Source organism: Haemaphysalis longicornis, unplaced genomic scaffold (genome assembly GCF_048455015.1).
Source record: "Haemaphysalis longicornis isolate Haplotype H1 unplaced genomic scaffold, Haemaphysalis longicornis Haplotype H1 scaffold_3, whole genome shotgun sequence".
Lineage (NCBI taxonomy): Eukaryota > Metazoa > Arthropoda > Arachnida > Ixodida > Ixodidae > Haemaphysalis > Haemaphysalis longicornis.
Genome location: NW_027526335.1, coordinates 21707384 through 21731133, shown reverse-complemented (window position 1 = coordinate 21731133; position 23750 = coordinate 21707384). Strand labels below are relative to the sequence as shown.

At 50.7% G+C, this 23750-nt stretch overlaps 1 protein-coding gene across 6 annotated transcripts in view; it reads right to left on the bottom strand.

Annotated features, from left to right (window-relative positions):
- LOC144174113 (uncharacterized) overlaps positions 1-23750 on the bottom strand; it is a 350888-nt gene that overhangs the window by 122861 nt on the left and 204277 nt on the right. For 2 of the 6 annotated variants that reach the window (XM_077702578.1, XM_077702579.1), the window contains exon 1: positions 1692-2304. The exons of 3 other annotated variants lie outside the window; for them this stretch is intronic. In XM_077702578.1, the coding sequence (XP_077558704.1) occupies positions 1692-1811 (120 nt within the window). In that variant the 5' untranslated portion in view covers positions 1812-2304. Of the gene's footprint in view, positions 1-1691; positions 2305-23750 lie in introns of those variants that run through there. One more of the 6 variants, XM_077702577.1, reaches the window with a different exon arrangement.

Genomic DNA, 23750 nt, shown 5'->3' with positions numbered 1-23750 from the left:
TCCTTTTCTGGTGTACCTGTTTTGTGGACGCTATTTTACAGATAATAATTAGAACGAATTAGGCTTTTCCCTGAAATGACCAAAGGTCCGCGCTACTCTCAAACAGCCGTCGATTTCGCTAGTTTCAAAAAAATATTAACAGCCACCTGAATAAAGTTTACTCCTCCTCCAACACGACACCCTCGTTTCTGTATGTGGTGGAATGTCCACGTCAGAAAGAATAAGCTCGAGGTTTCAGTGGGCAGACATCTTTCAATGCCACCTACAGAGCAGTCGGTAAAAAGCGCGCACGGCAATAGAGGGCGGTTTTGCACCACTGAAAAAACCGCAAATCATGTCCAACTGCTTACCCTCCGGAACAACGGCGTTATACCAAAGACGGGTTAAGGGAGAGGGGGGAACATGTTTGGAGAAGCCTGGTTTGCTACACCACGGTGTGGATTAGAAATCCACCGAAAATTCGACCCATTAAAACGAGTGAGGTAGGGCATGCAGCCACGCTATTTTATGTTTGCTCGGAATAGCTTCGTGGTAGAGAGCACAATAACGGGGACCCACAACCCAGCCGCCTGGTTAACCGTAATTAAATTTATCGTTTTCGCTGACTGTACCCTATGAGAGATGCCTCACGCAAGCCCTGACAGACAGAACGGTCGACCACCGTTCATTGCCTCAAAGTGCAGGAGGGGGCTCGGTGATTGTCAACGACCTTTGTGAGCGCGTGGGACGGCGGGCCATTCTGTAAACATTCAGCTCTGAATAACAATCGGCCTCCCTCCCGTGCTTTTACTTGCCCCGGCGTGAGTAATGCGGCGTGGGATGCCGCAGGGGCAGGCCGAGGGTTAACAGCGATCAACGACGCATGCATGCATCACGCCGCGTCACGACCTGCCGTCGATCCCAAGCGCACGCTCTGTAACGAGCACCTTGGCGGTTACGGCGCAGAGGTGTCGATGAGGGGCCCAATCGACGGCGGCGGCGAAACCACGCTGAAAGAATTGACCTCGCTCACGATGCGGAGAGCGTGTTTCGTTAATTGGCGCTATGCAGCCGGTGGCGAAAGAGTCGCGACCTCCGCGCAAGTCTCGTGAGCGAGGGTGCCACTTGTTGCAAAATGATCGCAGCGTCTGCCTTATCTGTAATCGCTATTCGTGTCTTTCCAAGCGACAGGCTAATCCCTTGCTATCCGACTCCCTGATATCACTTATCGTACGCAGGGTTAGTGCGGGAGCATTGCCACGGATAAACCACCACGGCGGCAAACACTGGTTAGTTTTATGTAGGATCGTCTGCTGAGCAATCGTTCAGAGCATAGAGGGAAAGAAAACCTACTGGTCAAGAGTTTGTTCTGAATAGGGTCCACACACTGGCTTCAGTGGTGACTTTAGGCCTCACAAATTCACTCGTTAGCTTTGCACTCGTGAGGCAGAATACAGGTGGTGCCCAGTAATTAGAGCCGTGTTCAGGTGGACCGCGAGGTATTGTGCGCCCCTTTCCTTCCCGTAAGCAACGTGTTCGCCTACGGTTCAGCGGTAGACAAAATTTTTGCGGCACGGAGGCCAAACCATTCTCAAAGTGATACTACGGATGGAAGCCACGTGACAGTCCCGCTGGGGGCTCGAGTCACGACTGACGCGTCCGGTCGTGACCGGGACGCGGCGTCAGTTCACGCCTCTCCCTCCCTGACTCACCATTATATCCAAGCGGACTGTAGTGGGCCCATTTCGACCCATGAACCTCGGGTCGGTGACGTACATCCAATCGCACATCTTGGCCATGGTCCGCTTGTCGTCCGTCCTGTCTCTCGGCATGGTGACAGAGCGCGAGGTGACGCCCTCTTTCCCTCACTCCATCACTCACACCAGAATCCCGATTCACTCGCACAGACACTCCTCACGCGTCAACGAAGAGGCAGCCAGCGAAACGTTTCCACGGCGAAGACTGGAGCGGTCCGCACAGGCGCGGGTCGTTCTCCGAGTGAAACACGCGACCGCACAGCTGAAGGAACGCGATCGCGGCGGCAGCGGTGGTTCAGCGGCGGATCGTACGCGCGAGGCTCGGGATGGCTCTCCGGCACGGAGCAACTGGCTCCATGCATGCACGCACAGGTCCGGCCGTCGCCTCGCACTCAACGCGACTGTTGTGTTGTTGACTGCCGCGCTGCCGAGTTGGGAAGAGCTCTCTCTCCTCCTGCCGGCGGGGAGAGCAGAGGAGGCGTGCCCGGCGTCTCCCTCGCCTTCTTCCGCGGGAGCTTGTCGCGCGCGCGCGGCAAGCAAGCCTGCGGAGAGCAGCGCTTCTTTCAGCCTCTCCTCTCCGTGCCTCCGCAAACTCCGGAGCAGTGCGTGTGTGTGCGCGTCGCGCCTGGAATTCTTTTCCTACCACCTGCCCGGGCGGAAAAAGAGAAGCCAAACAACAGGCGCGGCCGGCCGCCTCCGGGAGAGGGGGGAATAAACAGGCCAGCGAGGAGGAACCGATGCAGGGATCTTCGTTCTCTTTTTTTTTTTTTTCGTTTCTTTCTGTTCACCTTTGAACATTGAACCTCCAATGCGGCTTGCACTTATTGCGCGTTCCTGGCGCTGCGCCGGATCTTTCTATTGCGCCCTTTGTCTTATCGCGGGTGGGCTTGATTGGCTCGCCCTATCACTCTATCTGCGCAAACCTTTAGCGCAGGCAAGGGGTACTGGTTATCTCCTCCAACGCGTCGTCCGTTCGCCCATTGTTTCTCCGCTAGATGATCGGGGCCCGCGCGTGCCCCTGTTTGTCTGTGCCTTTCGATCGGCCGGAGATTGGGGTCTCTCTCGTTTCTTTCATTTCCCATTGCTCGGACTAAGCCTTCTTCTATCTGATGCCCCCTTGCTTCTATCCCAATCGGAACACATTTCGGGGCGGCAAGGCTACGTGATTTCCAGTTTGCTGCGTCTTCCTTCATTTCCATCTCCTCTGTTTTTATTTCTTTCTTTCTTTTTTCATGCCTCGCCGATGGCTCCTCCGTTGCATCTGCAGCCGCGGCCTAGCCAGCCCCCGGACGCACCTATTCTGCTCCCAGCTCGCTCGCTCGTCGTCCTTCCCCTCGCCAGGGCTTCTCCCGTTCCCAGGTGTCGGAATCCATCTTCGGCGGCCCGGCCCCTCCTTTCTGTTATTACTTCACTTTTGCCGCTTTGCATGCGTCGTTTTGTTTGCGAGGGGCGCGCTGTTTCTTCCCCTCCGCCGCCGCCGCCTGTGATCTTTGCGTTTCTCTCGATTCTTCCGACAGCCCGGCTTTCTTCCCTGTCGCCTCTGGTTCCTTTCCGACTTCCACGGGCCACAGCAGCTTCGTTCTCGCCGGGGTTGGGTTCCTGGCGAAGGAGAGCGCCGGTGAAAAAGAAGGGCACCAACGTTGCGCCCCAGAGCAAACCGAGTAGTAGCACCGGCGCCGGGAGTACATGGAGATCGGGGGGAGGGGGACTAATTTTCAATGCTGCATCCGGCCTTTGTGGCGCGTGCACGCCTCCCCCCTCCTGCCTCCCGACGACGACGACGCTTCGGGTTGCGCCTCCTCACGCCGGTCAACTCTCCTCCTATTTTTGCGCAAGCTGGCGCGAAGGCATGAAAAAGCCTGGAGCGGCGCCTCTCCCCGTTTCAGGGCCCGACTCCCCCGGCTCTCCCTACCTCGCCGCCGCCGTCCAACCTCCCGTCGCCTTTATTTATTCCCTGTTTGCCCCCGTATTTTCCTCGCGCGCAGGGACCGCTCTCCATGCACCCATTCTTTTTTTGCTCTTATTTCTTCGACCCGCCGACGCTGCACCGAGGCAGGTAAGGCCGACGCGTATACTGTGTATGCGCGCGGCTTGGAAGCGAGCGGAATGTGTTCGGTGCCCGGAAAAGGCGCGTGTTTTCTTGTACGTGCGTGTGTGTCGAATTTCGGGAGGCTCACGTTGGCTGGGGGACACTATGCGGCAAACGGTACGGGAGGCGAACAGTTTCGTTCAGCTTTGCCCCCCTTCCTCGCCCGTTCCTTTGCGTTGTATACCCCGAACCATTCTTTCTTTTTTTCTATCTTTGTTGCCGCGCCCGTGGCGAAATTGACTCCATGTTTCGGTCTTCTCTCTCGTTTTTGTGGGCCTGAAGCCAGTGATGGGCGGAAGCGCGAGAGGAGGAAGAAAGACACCCGGCGCCGTCTATGAAGTTTCCATTTGGGACGGCGTCGGGACCACACGGGATCGGCCAAGTTCGCCAGGGTGGGAGAGGTGTGAGAAGAATGGTCGCGGGCGACCGTGAGGCCTCACTCCCCGCCTCGCCAGACGAAGGAGTCGTAAACCACGAGCCTCCCGGTTCCCCGTGTCTCTTGCGTCCCCTCCTTTCTGTCCGGTGCCATTGAATTGACGCCTAGAGATTACGCACAAATGTTGTAGCCTGAGATTTCAATCAGCACACCCTTCTCTCGATAGATATTTGGGGAGGTTTATCAGCGCTTGAACAGACTACACGAAAAAAAAAAAGAATATAAAACTGAGCGATTGGGAGGGAGCATCCCCAGTAAAAGGTATGAGAGATTAAAGTTCTTTCAGAATAGCGATAAGGAGATGAGAGATAAGATTCACCCTACCCCAGAGAGTACTCCTATTGAACCGATGATTCCAGACTTTTCTCCCGTCCTGGAAGGCGGGCTGGACGTTTTGTTGTGGAGTAGAAAACCTACCAGCAGTTAGCGTGCAGCCTGTAGATTTTTCCCCCTCCCCATAACTGCTCGGTGGAAGTTTTTGTTGCCAAGCCAATTTAAAGACGCGTGCACGACATGGGAGGAGTTCTCGGGGGGCCTATAGTACTTCAGGAACTGCAAAGAAAAGGACAGACGGGGCACAACGGGACATTACGGCAAAGCGAGGAAGAAGCTTACACACTCTGCGTGATTGTCGCTGGTCCCACCTTTGTAGGAACCTTCTCCGGCTTCACATAAGGGGAAGGGGAGAGGGGGGGGGGGAGGAGAAACGCACCGTAGTGTCAAGCATCTAATTATAAACTGCACGATTATGTCGGATAAAAGTTCACCGTCGCTTTCGATGCAACAGGCGGTTCCCGCGAGATGCGCGGCTGCTTTTCTCGTTGATGGATTCGTGGCAGCGAGTGCGCATGCGCGCTTGCCATGATGCGCGAGTCGCGTGAGACGTGTTCGCCGCAGAGCCTGTGGTACAACCCGGAAGCGGCCCGGCGATGGCGGGCGATGCGGACGACACCCAAGCGGCTTGATTTAACAGCGGGTGCCAGGCTTGCTCAAACTCGCCCTCTCCGTGGTCGCTCTCTAGAGAGAGTAACCGCCAGCTGGGAGCCTGCGAGCATTTATTAAAGTTGCTCCCGCCAGCTTAGCACTTGCCGCCCGTCCGGAAGCCTTTGTGGTACGGAAGCGCCTCGCGAGAACGCCAACGAAGCCGCGCTCCGATTAGCGACAGCACTGCTGTAATTACGCGCAGTGGTTTTAGGGTTTGAATTGCCAAAATAACAGAGCAACATGCAGTAAACCATTGTGCCACGTTCCTACCTCTGGTACTTTCCCGCATGTGGCAAAAGATTTGAAGAAATGAAAAATAAAAGAAAAAGTTCCACCCAGTGTTCACTGAAATGCTCTGAAACAGCGGAGGTGCGGATTGTCTTTACGAAGATTCCATTTAGCTTCGCCTTCTTTCTAGTTAGTATGTTCGAGTCATCTTAGTGGCTAATTGCCATATACGGTGATTTGTTTCCGGATATTTACGGTAAAACAAGTTACAGTCGTTAGGGCCAAGTTACAAGTTAGGGCCGTTTTGTGTAATAGTACTCCTTTCCAAGATGGCCATGCTTCACTGCGCAACAGGAAATGTGGGAAAGACAGCTTACAAAAGCCAAGCTTACACCTATTTCTGCAAAGTCAGCTTCACCTCTAAACACAAATGCGTTGCTGAGAAGACATTTTTGCGGGCAATACAAGCCGATTTATGAAACTATGAAGGCCCGAGGACCCGTTTTTAATTTCGTTTTTATTTTTTTTCTATACTGTGAACTGTCTTTTTCGGGGCGATGAGAACATACGGAGGAGACGTGACCCAATTCCATCACTGTCGTGAAGCCCTACCCGAGGACAGCTCCGGTGTTCATAAAAACATGGCACAAAAGTGACCCAAAAGTTATGTCTTCTCCCTCTCTCTCTCGCGTGCGCAGCTCGTACGACGTTCTCTTTTCAGATTATACGTGCTAAGTGATTTGGCGATTCAACCTCTTCTGCTCCCGACGACCTCAGCAGCAGGAAAGAAAGCGAAGAAAATCAAACGGCGACAAAAACCGGTTGAGGGGCTTAAATCGATGGAATTGAAGCAAGCTAATTCTACCCGCTCGAGCCTATCTTTCTCAGAATGAAGTCTCCCGCGGTGTTCTTTCCTTACGGGGGTATCTATGTATCCTCGCCCTATCACACGGGCTTTCTCGTGCGAGCTCTGGACACTGTCCGGTTCAGCTGCGTCCACAGCCACGGCAGCACGTGCGAGACAGCGCCACCGCCTGGGGCGCTCCAGCGAGGTGCAATTACGGCCCCCTGAGCCTTCCCGGAGGCTGCGGCCTCGCGCTCGGAATATCGATGTGCTCGGAACACCTGCCCGCAACCTCCTCCGCCGAGCTCGTCGTTGGAGGAGGGAAAAGAAGATGCTAGGAGAGATGCAGTAACCGCGACGCTGCTCCGGCAATTTTTTTTCGCTTCGCCATATATGTTCACTTGCTGATCGTCTGATCATCGTGCTGCTACTAACCTCTTCTTTCTTGGCTCTTCAAGACGTAGGCTTGGACTGGCCGCGTTCGGCTTATGAGTGAGAATAGGGCGAGGACATCGCTTAATCTCCTATGCCGATGTTCGAAGTTCGTACGGTGCACATCTTTCGCGCCGTTCAGTTTCTGCCTCGGGGTTGTTTTTTAACGGCAGTAAGTGTTTTTCCTATCGACGCTAACGAGAGAATTCGCCGGAGAATAACGCGAGCGGCATTTTTTTTTCTTCGGTCCAGTCGCGTGCGTTGCCCCTCCCGTTTCAGCCACAGCCTATAGCAGCCGGTCGTGATTCGTCTTCCTGACGGGCTCCGCAGGATCGGATAGCCACTCTGTCCTGGCCGGGTGTCGCCTAGGCGGCGGGGGGTCCTGACATGATGCGTGCGTCCTGCCTGCCGCCAGCGATGCGCCTTTCGGCTTTCTTTTCCTTGGTCCCTACGCCACTCCCACAGTTTCGCTTTGTCTGCCTTGTCATCTGCTCCTCTTGTTCGAGAGACTGCCCACCGGAACCCTAAATGTCAATCTTCGATGCGCCTGTGAAGGCTCCGCACATGCAGGATCACATTGATTCGCGTAATTTGGTTCGAATCCTGGGCGAATTTGTTTTTTTTTTTTTCAGCTGCGAAGTTTCCGAGAAAGCTGTGCACATTTGCTTTGTAGCCGTACGGCTGCATTTGAGGAGGATGTCAAATTTCCCTTCGCAGGAACATCCTCCGGCTTGGGGATTTCCCCTAAATCTGATCGGTTATATGCATTTAGACTACGGCCAATTCCACTTTTTCGGTCATATTCTAATGGATGCCTACAGAATCGAAGTAACGAGGACATGCCAACGGGTCTAGGTCTTTTCGGTACAGGGCGGTTCGGTACAGGGCGTTTCGGTACGGTCTTTTCGGTACACGGGCGTTTCGGGACACGGGCGTTTCGGGACACGGGCGTTTCGGGACACGGCTGTTTCGGTACAGGACATTTCGGTACAGGGCGGTTCGGTACAGGTCGTTTCGGTGCGAAAACGAATTCGAGCGAGCGTTTGAGGCGGCCAAATTCGCGTGCGTTGTTAACATGGGAGTTGCAAGTACGCAAATCGAACCTGTTTATTACAACTGTTGTTGCTTGTATTTCTGCGTTACTTTAGTCCAGTAAAAATTTATTCGGCCTTGCCAAAAAAATGCCTATTTGCGTAACCGTAGCCAGAAAATGTATAGCTTGTTCATTACTTCGTTTCTTTAGCGACAATATCATCATGTATTTTCTACCCGCCGCGGTGGCACAGTGGCTAAGGCGTTGCGCTGCTGAGCACGAGGTCGCGGGTTCGATTACCGGCCACGGCGGCCGCTTTTCTGATGGAGGCGAAAAGCAAAAACGGCCGTATGTACGAGATTTCGGCGCACGTTAAAGATCCCCAGGTTGTCAAAATTAATCCGGAGCCATCTACTACCGCGCGCCTCATCGCCTGCGTTTTGCGTCGGCGCGTTAAACACTACAATAAAAAAAGAACTAAATATTCGTCCTCTCGCGGGGCTGAATTTTTTATTTGCGCCCTCGCGTTTCCCACACCGTCGTCGCCCACGTGATCTCTTGGGCTTCAGCGCATTCTGCTAAAAAAAAAAAAAAAAAAAAAAAAAACATGCCTTGGTACCCCGAATGGTTAGCGGCACGAATGTCAGCGGGAGCCCCATCTTAGGGCGAGCGTTTTAGGCAAGCTCCGCCGCAAGCCATGCACGCTCCTCCCCCACTGTCCGTGCGTCCAAAGAAATTCTGGTAAGACAGGTGACTGACCCCACGGGGAACCTCCATTGGGGTTCCGCAGCCCCTTCGGTCCAAAATTTTGGTCCAGAATAAAAAAATTACGGGTTTAAAGAGTTTTCGCTGCATGAACATATCAGTTATTTCTTTATTTTGTTTTTGTTTTGATTTGATTTTGCACAGGATCTCTAGGATCTATTTTTTTAGACGGCTTCTGAGCTCATATTGTGATTATTTAACGCTTACTTACGAATCCGCATGCTTTTCAAGCGATTTCTCCTGTAAATATTTGTTGAGGACAGTTCCTCGATCCTGTTTCATTTGTTTACTTCTCGCATAAATGTTCTTTGAATCGATTGTTCAATTACTTAGACATTCTTTTAAATTTTGTTCTGAGTAGCGAAGTTCTTTCTCACGAAAGTACCGTATGTAAACTTCAGAGGTACCAATGAGCCACGATCCAACGTGGCTCCTATTCGGGGACGCTGCTTTGACGTGCATGTTTGCTGCGGGAAATATTTCTTACGCACTAAGCACTCTTCAGGGCTGTTAAACTAAGTAAACACCTAGCTTATAAATAAGAATGAAATGGTTTAACAGTGCAGTTAGAACCATTATCCGTCGGAATAGTAGCGCTAATGTGTTACACTGGGTTTTTCACTTACATCATCCCACGCGATTTGAGTTGCAGCGGCTCATTTTAACCTGCAGCATGCCTGTTGCAGTCGGCACTTGTTTATATATATATATATATATATATATATATATATATATATATGTCATGTATAATGTCGTGCCGACACCTGCTTCTGCGAACATCATTTTAACGCTGTGCGGCTCAAAAAAGTACTGATTATGGGGAGCAGCAGGTGACATTGGTCTCAGGCCACAACCATATTAGCAAAACGCCAAGAATTTCAGATGAGAAGTCCTTGCGAAGACGAATAACTGTATGTATGCTGCATAAAATATTACAGAGTGCTTTCAATGTCATTACAAAGCATTTCCAAATTAGATTCACATACACAATAAACCCGCCGCAGTCCCTACTAACTCCGAATAAGTCGGGACGGAAGCGTGCGGCAAGGTACAATAGGTGCCTTCCGTAATGCATTGCTAATAACACCTCAAGTACTTGCGTTATCAGAAGAAAGCAACGCACACAAATGCAGAAACACAAGAAATTGCAACTTCTTCGTCATTACGTTATAAAGGGACAGGTTCCTTCCCCGTGCGGTGGGACTCATTCCCGCAACCGTTGTCGAAGGGTTTCCGCAAAGTGCAAAAAGAAAATATTTACCTCACTGATTTTCGAAAAAATAAACAGGTGATAATAAGTCGTCAAAAAAAAAAAACGAGTGAAAAACACGATGATACTATCACTGATTTGTTATATAACATTTTGGTGATAATAGGTCGCTAAGAAACAAAATAATGAACACTTATAGGTTGTCTGAATGCTACAAATATCGCAGCTAATATTTAACAAATCAACAGAGGTTTTTTTGGGAAGGCCGCATAACCAACTGCTGGCCTAAAATAACGCAGAATTTCGAACAAGAACATCTGTAATAAATAGGTACAAATTCCGTGCTTGTAACCACCCCGTAAACAACGCTCGCAGCCTAAAGCGCTCGCCGAAACGAAACGACCTGTACCGAACCGCCCTGTACCGAAATGTCCTGTACCGAAAGGTCCGTGTCCCGAAACGCCCGTGTCCCGAAACGCCCGTGTACCGAAACGCCCGTGCACCGAAAAGACCGTACCGAAACGCCCTGTACCGAAACGTCCTGTACCGAAAAGACCGGAGCCGCATGCCAACATGTCTGGATGTATGAAGCAGAGAACCGGCGGGCATAGAAACTGTGGAAATACGTGACGTTCTTGGAACTATATTTTGTTTTCGGAGCACCAGAAAAACCGAGCGGAAAGAAACCGCACCACATGTCGTTGTAGCGCGGCGAGACAGCGGAAGCAGGAAGCCGCAGAGAGCCGAGAAAAGAGATTCGTCGCGAGGAACGAGAGCCAGCAGCTTCCACAGTGTCCTTGGGGTTGCTGCCGCAGTGGCCGGACTGTCCCTTCCCAGCACGCGGAACGCCCGAGGGGGTCGCGCCTGGCCGGATGGGCCGTTCTTGAGAAAAACACAAGGTGGGCGAGAAAGAAGCCCCGTACTTCTCCGAGTTCCCGTCGAGCTGTTTTTTCTCGTCCCCTTCCCGTTTCTGTCGTCTCTTTTTTCCATTGTCACGTGCGCACGCACAGCGCCGACCGACCGAGGGAGTGTTGTCGTTTGGCACGGCCGTTCTTTCGGTTGCTTTTTTTTTTTTTTTTTAACGAACCCTTTAGTGTAGAATTCTTTGGAGGATGCAACCATTCCGGCCGAGCCGCTCATGTAAGCAAGCACAACGCAGCAAAAGAAAGTAGAAACGCGAAGCCTTCGGGCCACGCCGCCTGAGTTAATGGAAGACTTTGACGCCTCCCAGCGTGGCACCGCTTTTTTAACCGAATAATGTCGCGCGGCTTTTAGGGGAGGGGGCAGGAGTGGGCGCGAAAAAAACGAACACTTGTTGCTCCTCCAGCACCGCCTGCTAGCATTCCGTTGCTTTACTGCACTTTTTCTTTAGGACAAAAAAAAAAAAAAAAAAAGACACGAGGGCAAAAAATTAAGAGGTTGTCGTCGAACAAAGTGAACGACCCCCTCGCGTTGTTCGGGGAAGAAGGCTGCGCACGTGCAAGCTTTGTTATGGGCACCGCCTGTTTTCTTCTCCCCCTGTGCCCTCTGCCCTCTAACAAGGCGGCTGTCACTAGCTTTTTTCGAGCTAATGGTTACTGATGGCGATTCCCCACATTTTTTTCTATTGAAGCCAGCCCCAAACACTTAAAAAAAGGAACGGCTTTTTTTTTTCTTTTCTTCCGAGCTCTAATGACCTAGCACGCGACAAAAACTTTCCCAGCGCATACCAGCAAACGGACAGCCTTTTTGTCGTGAAAGCTGCTCCCAAACACCAGTCAGAAAGCATGAGGCAGGGTGCTCTAAAAGACGGAAAAGGCGGCACTTAGTTCTTTGGTCTGTGCTTTATTTATTTTTTTTAATTTGTTTCGGATTCTCCGTTTTTTTGGTATTCCGTGTTATCCGAACTTCAATCTCCCCCTTCGCCTGTGCGTTGTTCTGCCTGCGATACATGCCGCCTGGCTGGCTCGCGCTTTGATGGCGCTCACGTCCATTGCTGGGCCGCTGAATGTGCTTGGACCACCTCGTCTGTCGTAAAGCTGTCAGCGATTTCTTTCGGCCTCGCATCTTTCCGTGAAATTGTCCTAGTGCGCCGCAGAGCCACGCAGCGCGTCTTCATCTCGTCTTGCACTTAAACCACCCGGTCTGTCGCTCGCCCCCGCCCACCACTTGTTTTCCCGGGCGAAAGATTGGCCACGCTCTTGATGGGCGAGCTTTTCGTCGCCTGGAGGGCCATCAGTGCCCTTCTGGTCGCCTCCGTCCCCCACCGTCGTCGCTGCCGGGGTGGTCTGCGCAAATCTTGGGGTCCCTCGCTTCCTCTCCTCGCTGTAGGTCTCCGGCTCTCCGGGTAGTGTGTCCTGGTGTATCCGTTCAGCCGTCTTTGGGGCATAAGGTCTGATCATTCGCTCTCATGCGTGTAAGCAGCGCGCGCTTTCGTCGAAGATAAGGCGGATATTAGAGAGTTTTAGTATAGCGGAAAGCACCACTTTAGCGCGCCCATAGCGTTAGCGGGCACGCTAACCGTCACGTAACGAGGCGCTATCCGTTTGCGATTGCGGCGCGCAAACGTTAACGCCGAAGCTAAAACGCTATATACTAAAACTCTCTATTGAACACTTATCCGCAAAGTGCTCCAAGACGAATGTCTACAGCGAAAGAGGACGACATCTGCGAGAATTAAAAGTGTAGGAGTAAATGCTAAAGACATGCCGCCAAGCAATTCTCTCATTCGGACAATGTCGGTGCGTACAAAAGGCGTGTACAAACCAGTGTGTACCAGCGTGCACTAAAGGGAATCCTTGCCCCTTCGCGACGATCCGTGGGCTGACAGGTTCACCGAGCGTGCAGTATGTACAGTTTTTGGGATATTGACCACTACAACGCAAGGATTAACTCTGTAAAGCACCAGCCTCCGAGCGAAAATGAGGCGGGTGGTTCTGAATGCACACTCCTCCCGTTTCTTTCTCAGCGTTTTTCAAGGGTGGCAGTGCTTCGTTGCGTTCATTGGTTTAAAATGCAAAGCATACGTTTTCGATGAATGACAAAAAAAAAAATCGATGAAATGGACGACATTAGTTCGATAAAAGGGCTTTCGGTGCAATGTCTATAGGAACTGGCTTGCGGTCCCCACACTCCTTCCTATACACGGGTATACCGTATGTAGATATGCCCATACATTTGAGGCACTTCCTGTCTCCATGCACCATAATGAAGCCGTCCTCTACGGACTTTGCGAGAACCATCATGCTCCGTTTACGAGCACGCGTCCCCGTGTACTTTCGTCCTATTAGAAACTGCGTTTACACACGCTGTGAGAACGAGGTTTCTTCCATTCTGGCTTCCCCACCATACACACCGATGCCGTTTTTGCCACCTTTGCAAATTAAATACGTGCATACATCCACTGACAAATAGGTTTACGAAATACCTACGTTCCTACGTACGTATGGCAGAGTGGCGTACAGATTACAAAATATACTGCCTGAACAATCGACTTTTTATAATCTGAGTTAGCATGCATGCTCGTTCAATGCCGAAGGAAAGGGAAAATCCGCCTTTTTTATCTTCTTTCTTTTATTTTTTTGGGGGGGTAGGATATAAGGACAAAGATGAGCTATTCCAGAAGTCACATCGTGGGATCCCGTACTAACTCTCAAAGGTACGAATGCCGGTGAAAGCTCAAATTCCCAAGTTCCGGACGTAGCGTGTGACTCACCAACCTGACATGCTGTCTCTAGTCTGTACGGATGACTCACTGCAGGTACCACCTGTTAGCAGGCTTTTTCATGAGGCACGTTGCAGTATATGAACAAAAGAACAAAACACAAAGCTCACTTCCCCATCAGAAACGGCGCACATCTTTTTTCTAATTCCTTTTATAGTGAATGCATGAACGAGATACGAAATCCTAGTGGCACGGAACGCTACGTTCCGTGTAGAGTACGTATACATAGTTGAATGGATGTGAAGATGAAGTTGGAAACGGAACGGGCTCACCTCTTGTGAGTAGAATTGCTCCGTGGACGAGCAAAAGGAGGAGGAGGGACGAGATTGGATGAAGGCGAGCTTGCTATACAATACACTGTACATACACAGCAGTGTATATCGTGCACTGTGTGGACCTATAGCTGATTTAAGCGTGTACGTGGTGAAAAAACACTGCGTTGAAGAAAACGTCAATAACAAAATATACGAAGACATTTATGGGCCTTTCTTCGTTGCATTATTGCCGCCCCCCCCCCCCCCCTTCTTCTTTTTTCTTTTTTTTTTTTGCAGTGTTTTACATTTTAGTCATGGTTGCAGCACGGGTTGTACTCAGCGCCATGTCTGTGCGTTATCCTGTCGTGCTGTTTTTTTCGTGCTGTTTGTCGCTCGGATAGCTGCTGGTGAGACACAGTGGTGGATCTAACGTCTGTAACGCGACTCCCAACGATTCCCTCAGCTTGCGACGCGCTTGCAATATCCTGGTGGCCTTTGAGTTTGTGAACACCACGTCAACAGAAAAAAAAAAGGGGTGTCGGGCTTATTATTTATCATGTTTGCTAGCATCCACCGATAATACACCATTGGTTCGCTCCGACACTGACGCGGGCGGAATCTTTTCGGGTTTCACCGGCGACCTTTACAGTTACCCTTATGCCGGACGTAGTAACGGGAGATCAAAAGAACATCGAATATATATTGGGTTCCAGTGACGCGGGACGGGCGAAATGGGATAGGTTCTGCTCGCATGTAGGTCACCGTCGGACTCACCTGTCAAAGCCGCACTCTTCCATTTCCTGTGATATTTCCGAAGCAAGACTCCCCAATGTGTGGCCTTTCATGTTTTGATTTCTTCCTGGGAGAACTGCTCCTATAGGATTTCACGAGTTGCGGGGGTCAGCGGATTTTCCCCCGGGGGAACTCAGCGACATGCCGCCCACAACACAACCTCTTTTTGAGCGCGTTTTTTTCTTTATACGTGTGTTTCGCTGTTGAATGCGCACAGTTATGCTTCTGACCTCAATGTGCGCACTCGCTTTTTTTAACTGCTATTTCTTATTGTAGGCATTCTTGCTGGCGGACGTCCTTTTTCGTTTAATTGTTGTGTGGATACTACCTTTATAGCAACGCACTCTTTCCCCTCCCTGCTTCCTTCCCTCAGAAAAAAAAAAAAAAAACGCCTTCCCTGTTTTTTATCGGACTTCTTACGCAGCGGAGCAATAACTATTGAGTAATCATGCATTTGTCTCACCGTACGCGGGTTCATGCTCTCGAAGCGGTTTTATGCCACATAAATGCAGAAGAGAAGAGAAACTTCGCAGTATTAAATTTTTAATGCGGGCGAACAGCTCCATGGTTGATATAGGAGGCACAGATAGTTCGAAAAAATTCGAAACGGTCGGGTTTCGAGTTTGAGCACGTGGCGATTGTGTAAGTCGGTGTTAGTCTTCAGTTGCGGCTTCGGTTCCGTCCACGGTGTATAGTATAACATCTCTTGCGAGTGAGCTTATAGAATGGGACATCAATTTTTGCTCTCTGAATTCCTCTTTTGCTCTTTTTACCCAGTAAACGTGGTTATTTTTCGTTCTATAGTCATGATCCGAACAAAAGCTGTTTTTGAAATAGCTGTACGGGGCAAGTTTCAGCAAAACATGCGTTTTTTGTGTGTTTCCTTGAACTCTTTGCTTCTGGTGTGCGAAAAGCCGTTTAAAGATTGATTGATTGATTGATTGATTGATTGATTGATTGATTGATTGATTGATTGATTGATTGATTGATTGATTGATTGATTGATTGATTGATTGATTGATTGATTGATTGATTGATTGATTGATTGATTGATTGATTGATTGATTGATTGATTGTGGGGTTTAACGCGTCGGCGCTACGCAGGCGATGAGGCGCACCGTAGTGGAGGGCTCCGGATTAATTTGGACCACCAGTTGACCTTTAATGTGCGCCGAAATCTCGAACACGCGGGCGTTTTTGCTTTTCGCTTGCCGTTTAAAGACACTATTTTTCGAGTTTACTCGAGAACGTACTGAACACACTGCGCATGCTATGTGTGCGGTACATTAGACGGGAAGTCCTTGCCCTTAACGACATTGAAAAGAAAGTACTTAGTGGCCTATCGTTATGGACAAATGAAATGTGGACACGAAAATATGATTCAGTACACGCAAAATTTAAGAAAAATCTGTTCGTGGAGGTCTGATAATTGCGCAGTTTTGGTACGTTTGGATAGCCACATTTCGCAACTTTGTTACGGTAATTAAGCCACCCATCAATTTGACTTGCGCGAAAAGATATAGCGCTATTTGTGTGTCCTGGTTTACATTTCGTGATCACTTTTCATTTGTGCATGACTACCCTGATTCACCGGTTGATCGATGACATCACGTGCGACTCAAAATGACAACGTTGTGATCCAGAGCAACATCCAACGTTTCCTTAGAGCGCCTTTTATATTCCAAGGCCGTTATTTGTTAACACACGACGGTTAGAATTCCGAGCTATCGCGGGAGATGAAAATGTTTGTGAAGTGGTGTCGCGAGCCGGGAACTGAAACGCAAGACGCATTGCCTGCATTTTTGAATAGGAGTGAAACTGCGAGCGCAGCATGCTTTGGTAACCAATCGCCTGCGAGTAATCTGTTCAAAGTGTTTTCCTGTCGACCTACACTCTCTCATTTCTCAGATAAAGCATTATCTCTTCACTGATTGCAGCCGAGGGATCTAGTACTGGTGACTCAACTGCAGGGGACATCTTTAGAAAGCGGCCGGGGTCAGTAATTCGCCCAGTTCAATTCGGGACCACCCCGAACTCTGGTTACAACTAGATACGATCTCTCGTTTCAATACCAACGGAGTCTGGAGCCTGGCTTCCCTCTTCGCTCCAGTGGCACGCTCAGCGAGTTCACGCCTTCGAAGCCGACAAAAGTGCCCTTCCAGGGAGAGAAAAGGCCATTTTCCACATCGTTTCACAGCTTCCTCCGGCAAGCGGATCAGCTCCTCGTACAGCCGGCTGTCTCCTCTTTTCATTCTCTCCAAAAGGAGGACAAAACAGTCCGGGCGCGTTGGCAAGCGGCTCGCACTCGCCCGGACAACCCGTGAGCATCGAGAAACGTTTTTGTGGCCTGACGAGCCGCGCGGACAGAGCTGTCAATAATAGAGACCTCACAAGCGCTGCGGAGAAGCGATTATAGTCGCTCGCGCGGCAGAAACGCGTATCTCTCGCGCGCTCCAACTGTTGCCAAGTCGGAACAAGGCGGAGCAGGAGGAAAGGGGTTCCCGACGCCTTCATTGTCCGTGTGCCTGCACCGTACGCCACACCTGTGCGCCGCCGCCACGGGTGTGCAGCCTCGCTCGTGCAGCGAGAGCCGGGACACCGATGCGTGAAAAACAATCGGATTCACGCCGGGCGACGCTATCGGGCCGCCGCGCGGACGCGGTGCGCTGTTGTTGCCGGCGCTGCTGATAGGGGTTCGGTTGCGCCGTTCACCGCGCTGCTGTCAATTATTTCCGCAGCACGAGCTGAAAAACGGATAAGCGGCGGGGACCAGCGTGCAGGTATTTGGAGAGGCGTAAGCCGTTCTTCCCTCGCCAACCAACCTCCCCAGACTGTATGCACAGTGCCCGCACTGGACATTTGAAAGGCCCGCACAGTAATTCCTCGAACCGGAGGGCGGACTGCACAGACAGGCCAGATTGCCCGCTTGCTGAACCCACAGAGGGCGCTTTTGTTTGGCGCTCGGACAGGTTGAGATAAGGTGCTCGCGGAATAAGGCACCGCACGGTAGACGTGGGTTCGATACCCGTTGTTCCAACGCTGCTTGTGGGAGAGAACGAACAGAGATAGGAGCTCGGGAGCGGGCCGGGAACCGGTACCTCGCTGTCAGCGCAGCACGCAACCATCTCTCTCTCGTACACACACACACACATCTCTCATTTCTCCGCGTGCATTTGTACGAAAGTGTGCGTGCGCGCTGGGCCAACGCGAAAGTCGGGCTTTGCGCCGGGGGAAGGCAACCGTCCTCGTGGTCGTCGCGGACGTCAGGGGAAAAGCGAGCGAGAGATATGCACTTTTGTGGCACTGACCGCCCCCTCCTCTTCGGCTTGCTGCGGCTTCACATCTCTGGCGAGTCCGCTGGCCGAGCCGTATGCACGAAGCGCGTTCTGCCGCCAGCAGGAAAGGGCGAGGGAGGAACGAGCAGTTCCTTCTTCACGCGGACACGCCAAGACGCATGATGAGAGGAAACCGGTTGAACTGTGTGTCAAGGCGAAATGGGATTTCGCCTGTCCCTCGTGCCGTCGACCTTTCTGCTTTCCGCCAGAGCCTTTGAAGCCCCGTGTGGGATGGACTCGTCGTCCTGCCTCCGCTGCCCTTCGCCCCTTTTCCTCCTTGCCTTTCTGTGTCACGCCCGTGGACGAATGTTTGCGGTTTTTTGTTATCCGGCCCGCGTACGGGTGGCCGCGCAATTTGACACAGCGGAGCACTGCGCTGACTAACGGCCCTTGGCAGTTCCCTCCAGGGACTTGAGCGTATTACCGCCGAATGAAGATCTCAGGCCACGCGTGATGACTTCTGCGTGTGGAAGCTCAACGACATTTCCAGGGTGGGCAGAGAACAACCGCCGCGGCACATTACCGTGGAGCGTTTGTCTCTGGTAGAAAAAGATCTCTGGAAACGTGCGGAAAAGGAAAACAAGGAAAAAATGAAGAAAAATAAAAGCGGGGAAAAAGGTAGACTATTCTATTTACAGCGACCACGTGTAAATGCTCGCCGTATGAGTCATCGGAGCAGTGACGGCTGCGAGCGTGGCGGATGTTGTAAATGCCCAGTGTTACGGCTCCGCGTTCATTTGTGCTGTCTCTTTTTATGATGCCATTACGGATGTTGAAGCAGGTGAATGCGATAAGAGAAAAGTAGGATACAGGTAGGTTAGCCGGATACCGCTAATTTTCCCCTTTTATTTCGAAGCCGATGACACGCGTCTGCGTGTCTGCGGAAATCGACTATATACACATCCAGCATCGCTGTGTGGAGTAATAATGTCGCAGAACTCTCGAGTCTTCTTAGAATCCCTTCGGGCGGAAATTGCCGAAGGTAGGCGGTTTTACAACGGGAGGGCCGGAGGGGAGCAGAGCAGCTTTAGTGTTTAGCCAGGCCAGACTGAAATGTACGATGAACTTAAACCGCTTGACTCATTTTTGTCTCTTGCTAATCTACGCTTTGAGGGTCTTCTTTTTTGCTTGAACGGTTTCCCTTGTACCTGAGCTTGTACAAGCGGTGCGCAGAATGTTTTGCTTTACAGTGTGCAAACAGGCCGGCTGAGATTGTTATTTCGTTCTGCGACGATGTGGAGCCCCTTGTACTATGCGGTTTGGAATTACAAAATGGTCCATAGCAGATAAAGAGCGCCAATCTGTGATGTTGGAGTGAAACGCTAGGCGCATACACTTACGACTTGAGGTATACTCTAGGTTTCCTCATATCATCTTACGCTGCCGGACGTCCTATGACCGGCAGTGGACTAGAACTGTTCATACCGTTCTTCACCATAGTCTTCTCACATCTCTCCGCCTTTGCTTCCTAAGTCCCCCTCCCAATTTAGAGAACCTTCCCAGAACGACTATATGCCCTTTTTTTCATTAAACTTTGTCTTCTTGGCGTGAGCACACGTGCGCACAGATTCACACTCCTTGCTTTTCTGCTTTGCCCGTATGTGGCACACATAATATGTGCTTGCAAGACACATGCCCAAGGCTGCTTGAATCTAAACAGCTCCGCTCTTTCTTGCCAATCCGTGAACCTAACGCTGACGACCAGAAATAACGGCACTTCGAATGAGAGATAACTATTACAGTGAAACCCGATTATAACGAACCCGGATAGAGCGAATTACGCTATATATCGAACAAAAGCAAATCTGTTACGAAAATGCATGAGAACAACATTCTTTATAACGAAGTTCACATCGGATATATCGAACTCGGCGCACCTACAATTGTCACCGAAATGCGTGGACTCCGAGCGGCGATTGAGATGCTCATTGGCCACAATCGATGTGTTGAGCCTCGCATGGACCACCTGACGCCCGACACTTTCCGTTACTGTTTCCGATGCACGGGATTCACGACGGAACCCATCTAGCCAGCGAATCCGTACTAAGACGGCATCATCGGTGAAGTGCGCGAAGAGCTCGCCAACTTTCCAGATGCTGGGCCGAAAGGAGTGTCCTCAGAGGATTTCCTGAGTGTTGACGACGATGTTGCCGTAACTGTGAGCCCCTCGAGCGAACACACCGTCACCGTTGTGATGGCAGCTGGTGCTGCTGAAAGCGCTGAAGGTACTGAGGATGTCACAACGTAACGCCGTCCGACGCTTTATGAAGTGCTTTTGCCAGTCGATGTTCTCCGCCAATATTGCTTAGATATTGAAACACACCGACTTGAACTGGTGCAAACGATGTCTAGTGTAGAGAATGCGGTGGTAGTCAATGCCGCCAAAACGAAAGTGGAAACAAAAATTACCCCTTTCTTGCGAAGGCGGAAAGTAGCTTTATTGCATGGAATAAATAGATTGTTTTGTGTAAGGTAATGGCCTACTTTATGTGTTCGTTTCGTTATGTGGAAATGGCAAGGGGAGGGGGTCCACGTATTGCGAACTCGTAACAAAAAAATTCGTTATAGACGGGTTCGGCTATATCGAATTATTGGATATATAGAACTAATCGCGGCGCATATTACAGTTCACTGTAACCGGGTTTGACTGTATTGCAGCAGCAATGTTTTCTGTTGAAGTTTGATTTGGACGACAAATATGCTGCGTGAACGTTCACCTGCAGTCATTCGCACGTTCACCGTCCCCTGTCACAATCGCCCGTGCGTCACCTAAGGAGGGATTTCCCCTGCCATCGATTCGTAGAATAGACTCCAGGAGTTGCGCTAGGCTGCCTTCGTTACGTTTCCTCCCAGGGCAGCACGCCTTAGATTCCAATCTGCATTAGGGTCTCCGCGCGGGTTCTACGGGGGGTGGAGGAATACGCCTGCGCCGGAACCTCGTCTGTCCATCATCGGCCATGTTGCGCACATTCGCCGGCACTCGACGACAAGAAAATGAGCTCACGTGGAGCAACGTTAACAATAACAAAAGAAAAACAGACGAATGCGGAGACAAAAGAGCTACGCTGCGAAGTCGAGGGGGCAAAAGAAAGGGGCAAAAAAGACCTGCCCGCATGGGGGCGCAACGGAACGCGACTAAAGACAAGACAACACGGAGAATGGCACACAATCACGCGCGCAGCAGACGAACGAAAGCCCGCGAAGGAGTCGCAGACGAGACGAAAAGAGATCTACCGCGAAGTCGGAGAAAAGAGGTTTCGGAATTGACAACCGGATTTAGGCGTGGCTTCTTCCCCTCGGCTGCCAGCCCGCGCCGCTGATGCGCTGCTGCCAGGCCCCGGCACCGCTGCAGCGGCAGCGTCTTATTTCTCTCTTCTTCTAGAGCCGCGCTTTTATTTTATTTCCGCCCTCGCCAACCGCAATCGGTAGCTAAGAGTGTATATACACTGTAGAGGCAGAGAGAGGCGGCGGCCGCCGCCGTGTCGTGATTCTATTCTCTGTTCTTACGGCTGTCCGAGTGTTGCTGCGCGGATTCGGGCGCACGCCTTGCAGGATCGCACGCTCCTCACTGCGTACGCACCCCTGTTTATACCCGCTCCTTCGCTTTCTCACCCGATCTTGTCTTTCGTACGCTTAGACAAAGGAGAAACAACCGACATCGCCGCTAAGTTTTTCCCCTCTCTGTTGTCCCCTCCGGCCGCTCTGTTATTTCCTTGCTTCCAACACTTCTAAAGCTTTGTATTTTTTCCCACTCTTTCGTTTTCGCGCTTTGTAAAAGGGGGCGTACTGGCGACGCAGCGGGTTCTCTTTTTTTCTGTCCCCGTAGGTGGGTTCTCCCGGGAATTGTTTTTCGTCGCCGTATTCTCCCGCACTCGATGTGCCCGCTACGGTGGCCCCTTTCGCATCGGTATGTAGCGGCCAGCCAGCTCAGCGCCACACGCACGCGGCCAAGGTAGTTCGGAGTCATCGCCGAAGAACGCACGCGCGCACACATTCGCATCCGCGACTCTCCTCTAAAAAAAGAAAGAAAGAAAAAAAGAAAGAAAGAAATAAAGAAAGAAAGAAAGAAAGAAAGAAGCGGGCGCATGGAGCGAAACGAAAGTGAGAGGAAGTACTAGCAATGTTACTCTCGAAGAAATGTAGTCGGGTTTCCCAAAACTGCCGCTATCACCGATGACATCGCGAAAAAAGTAAGAAGAAAAAAAAACAGCTCGCGAGATGATATATGTATATGTTTAAAAAGTAAGAACCAGAGAGAGAGAGAGAGAGAGAGAGAGAGAGAGAGAGAGAGAGAGAGAGAGAGAGAGAGAGAGAGACGGAGGAATAAAAAGCGCGGCATTGAAGAGAGCGCGCGGGCCTCTTTAAGAAGACAAATGGGCCGGAAATCTCCGTCGTTCCATAAGCCATGTTAGGCGAGGGGTGGTTGATATACGGAGGTGTTTCTGTGTGAGCGCAATCTGATGAAGGTGGCTATATGCGACGTGCAAACGGGCTGCAGGCCTCCGGCGGCCTTGATACGGAATCCGCGAATGACAGATGCTTTGCGACTTGCTGCGCGGTACGCTTCATTTATAAGCCCCGATAGGTGCACCCGCCGCTAAAAGGCGAAATATGTAAGGGCCCGAAGGGACTGTATCGTTTATAAAACAGATAGCACTGCGGCTTTGTTTCCAGCAGAAAAAGAGCGGCTATTGACTTTCGCCCTCAACGCCGGTGTGCGATACCATCGCTTATAATTGACGCCGCTTCAACGATGCGTATAATTAAGCACAAGTGTTGCTATGCTTGGATCGATGTTGCTGTCATTGTTGCTCCATTAATTCACCGCGGCTTGGAGTAAAAAGAAAAAAAAAACTTCTGGGAATACCTTTCTAACTTTGTATTTACTCTGCTCATCAAGATTCGGTTATAAGGTTCGTTTTTAGCAGTTTCATACGTAATGAACGGTGTCCGTCTCCGCTTCCGCCCTTCAAAGCATGATGTACTGGCTGTTGTTTTAGAGTTTTCCGAGATTTAAAGAAAATCAGAAAGGCCAACACATAGACGCTGTGAATTTTAGCGCTAGCTGAAGTTAATAGGGATTGATTAATTGATCGATTGGGATTGATTATTGGTTGGATTGATTGTTCAATTTTTATTGGTTATTGGTTGGTTGGTTGGTTGGTTGGTCGATTGATTGAAATGTATCATAATGAACCATTTTCTCAAGGAACAGAGCAAGTCGTACACAATAAAAGTGTCAATGGAGTGCGAATTCCACGCGTCCCCTTCTGTCCTGTCGTTCGCTGGTTAAGTTTCTTCGGCTCAAAAAAAAAAAAAAATACTGATCACCGAATGCCACCCTTTCATGGATATTATAACGTTGGTGCACTGGTAGCCTTATTGTGAGTGCCCTTATAGCAGTACATCGTCAACTACGCGCGTATACATGTAGGTACACTCTGTGTCTCAACGTGTACGACGCGCCCTTCCCCACTTGCCTGCCTTGTATTTCTCGCTTTTTCTCAATTTGAAATCATCTTTCGCAACCTGCACACGTATATCTAAAACGCTGCGCGTTACCTCTTAAATTGGAAAAATCACAAGGTCACCTTCGCGACCTTTCCGTCGCCCTTGGCCTCGGTGATTAAGAGCGTGATAATGCGCCGGTACCGTAGCACCTGCCCTATATCGACGCACAAGAAGCTTCGAACACCTGCCCTATTAGCAAGCGGGACCAGCAAGGTCTTCTCATTGGCCAACATCTTGGCTCAATAACACCATCCGTTTCGTATTCCAAGCGACAAATGCTGAGCGCATCAGGCACGCCTCGCAGCTCGCGTCATATTTGGCCGCCCCTACAGTTGATCCCCAACTGCGCTGGTGCATGGGTAGAAAGAAAAGGACACGCATTCCGTGCCTTCGGTGGA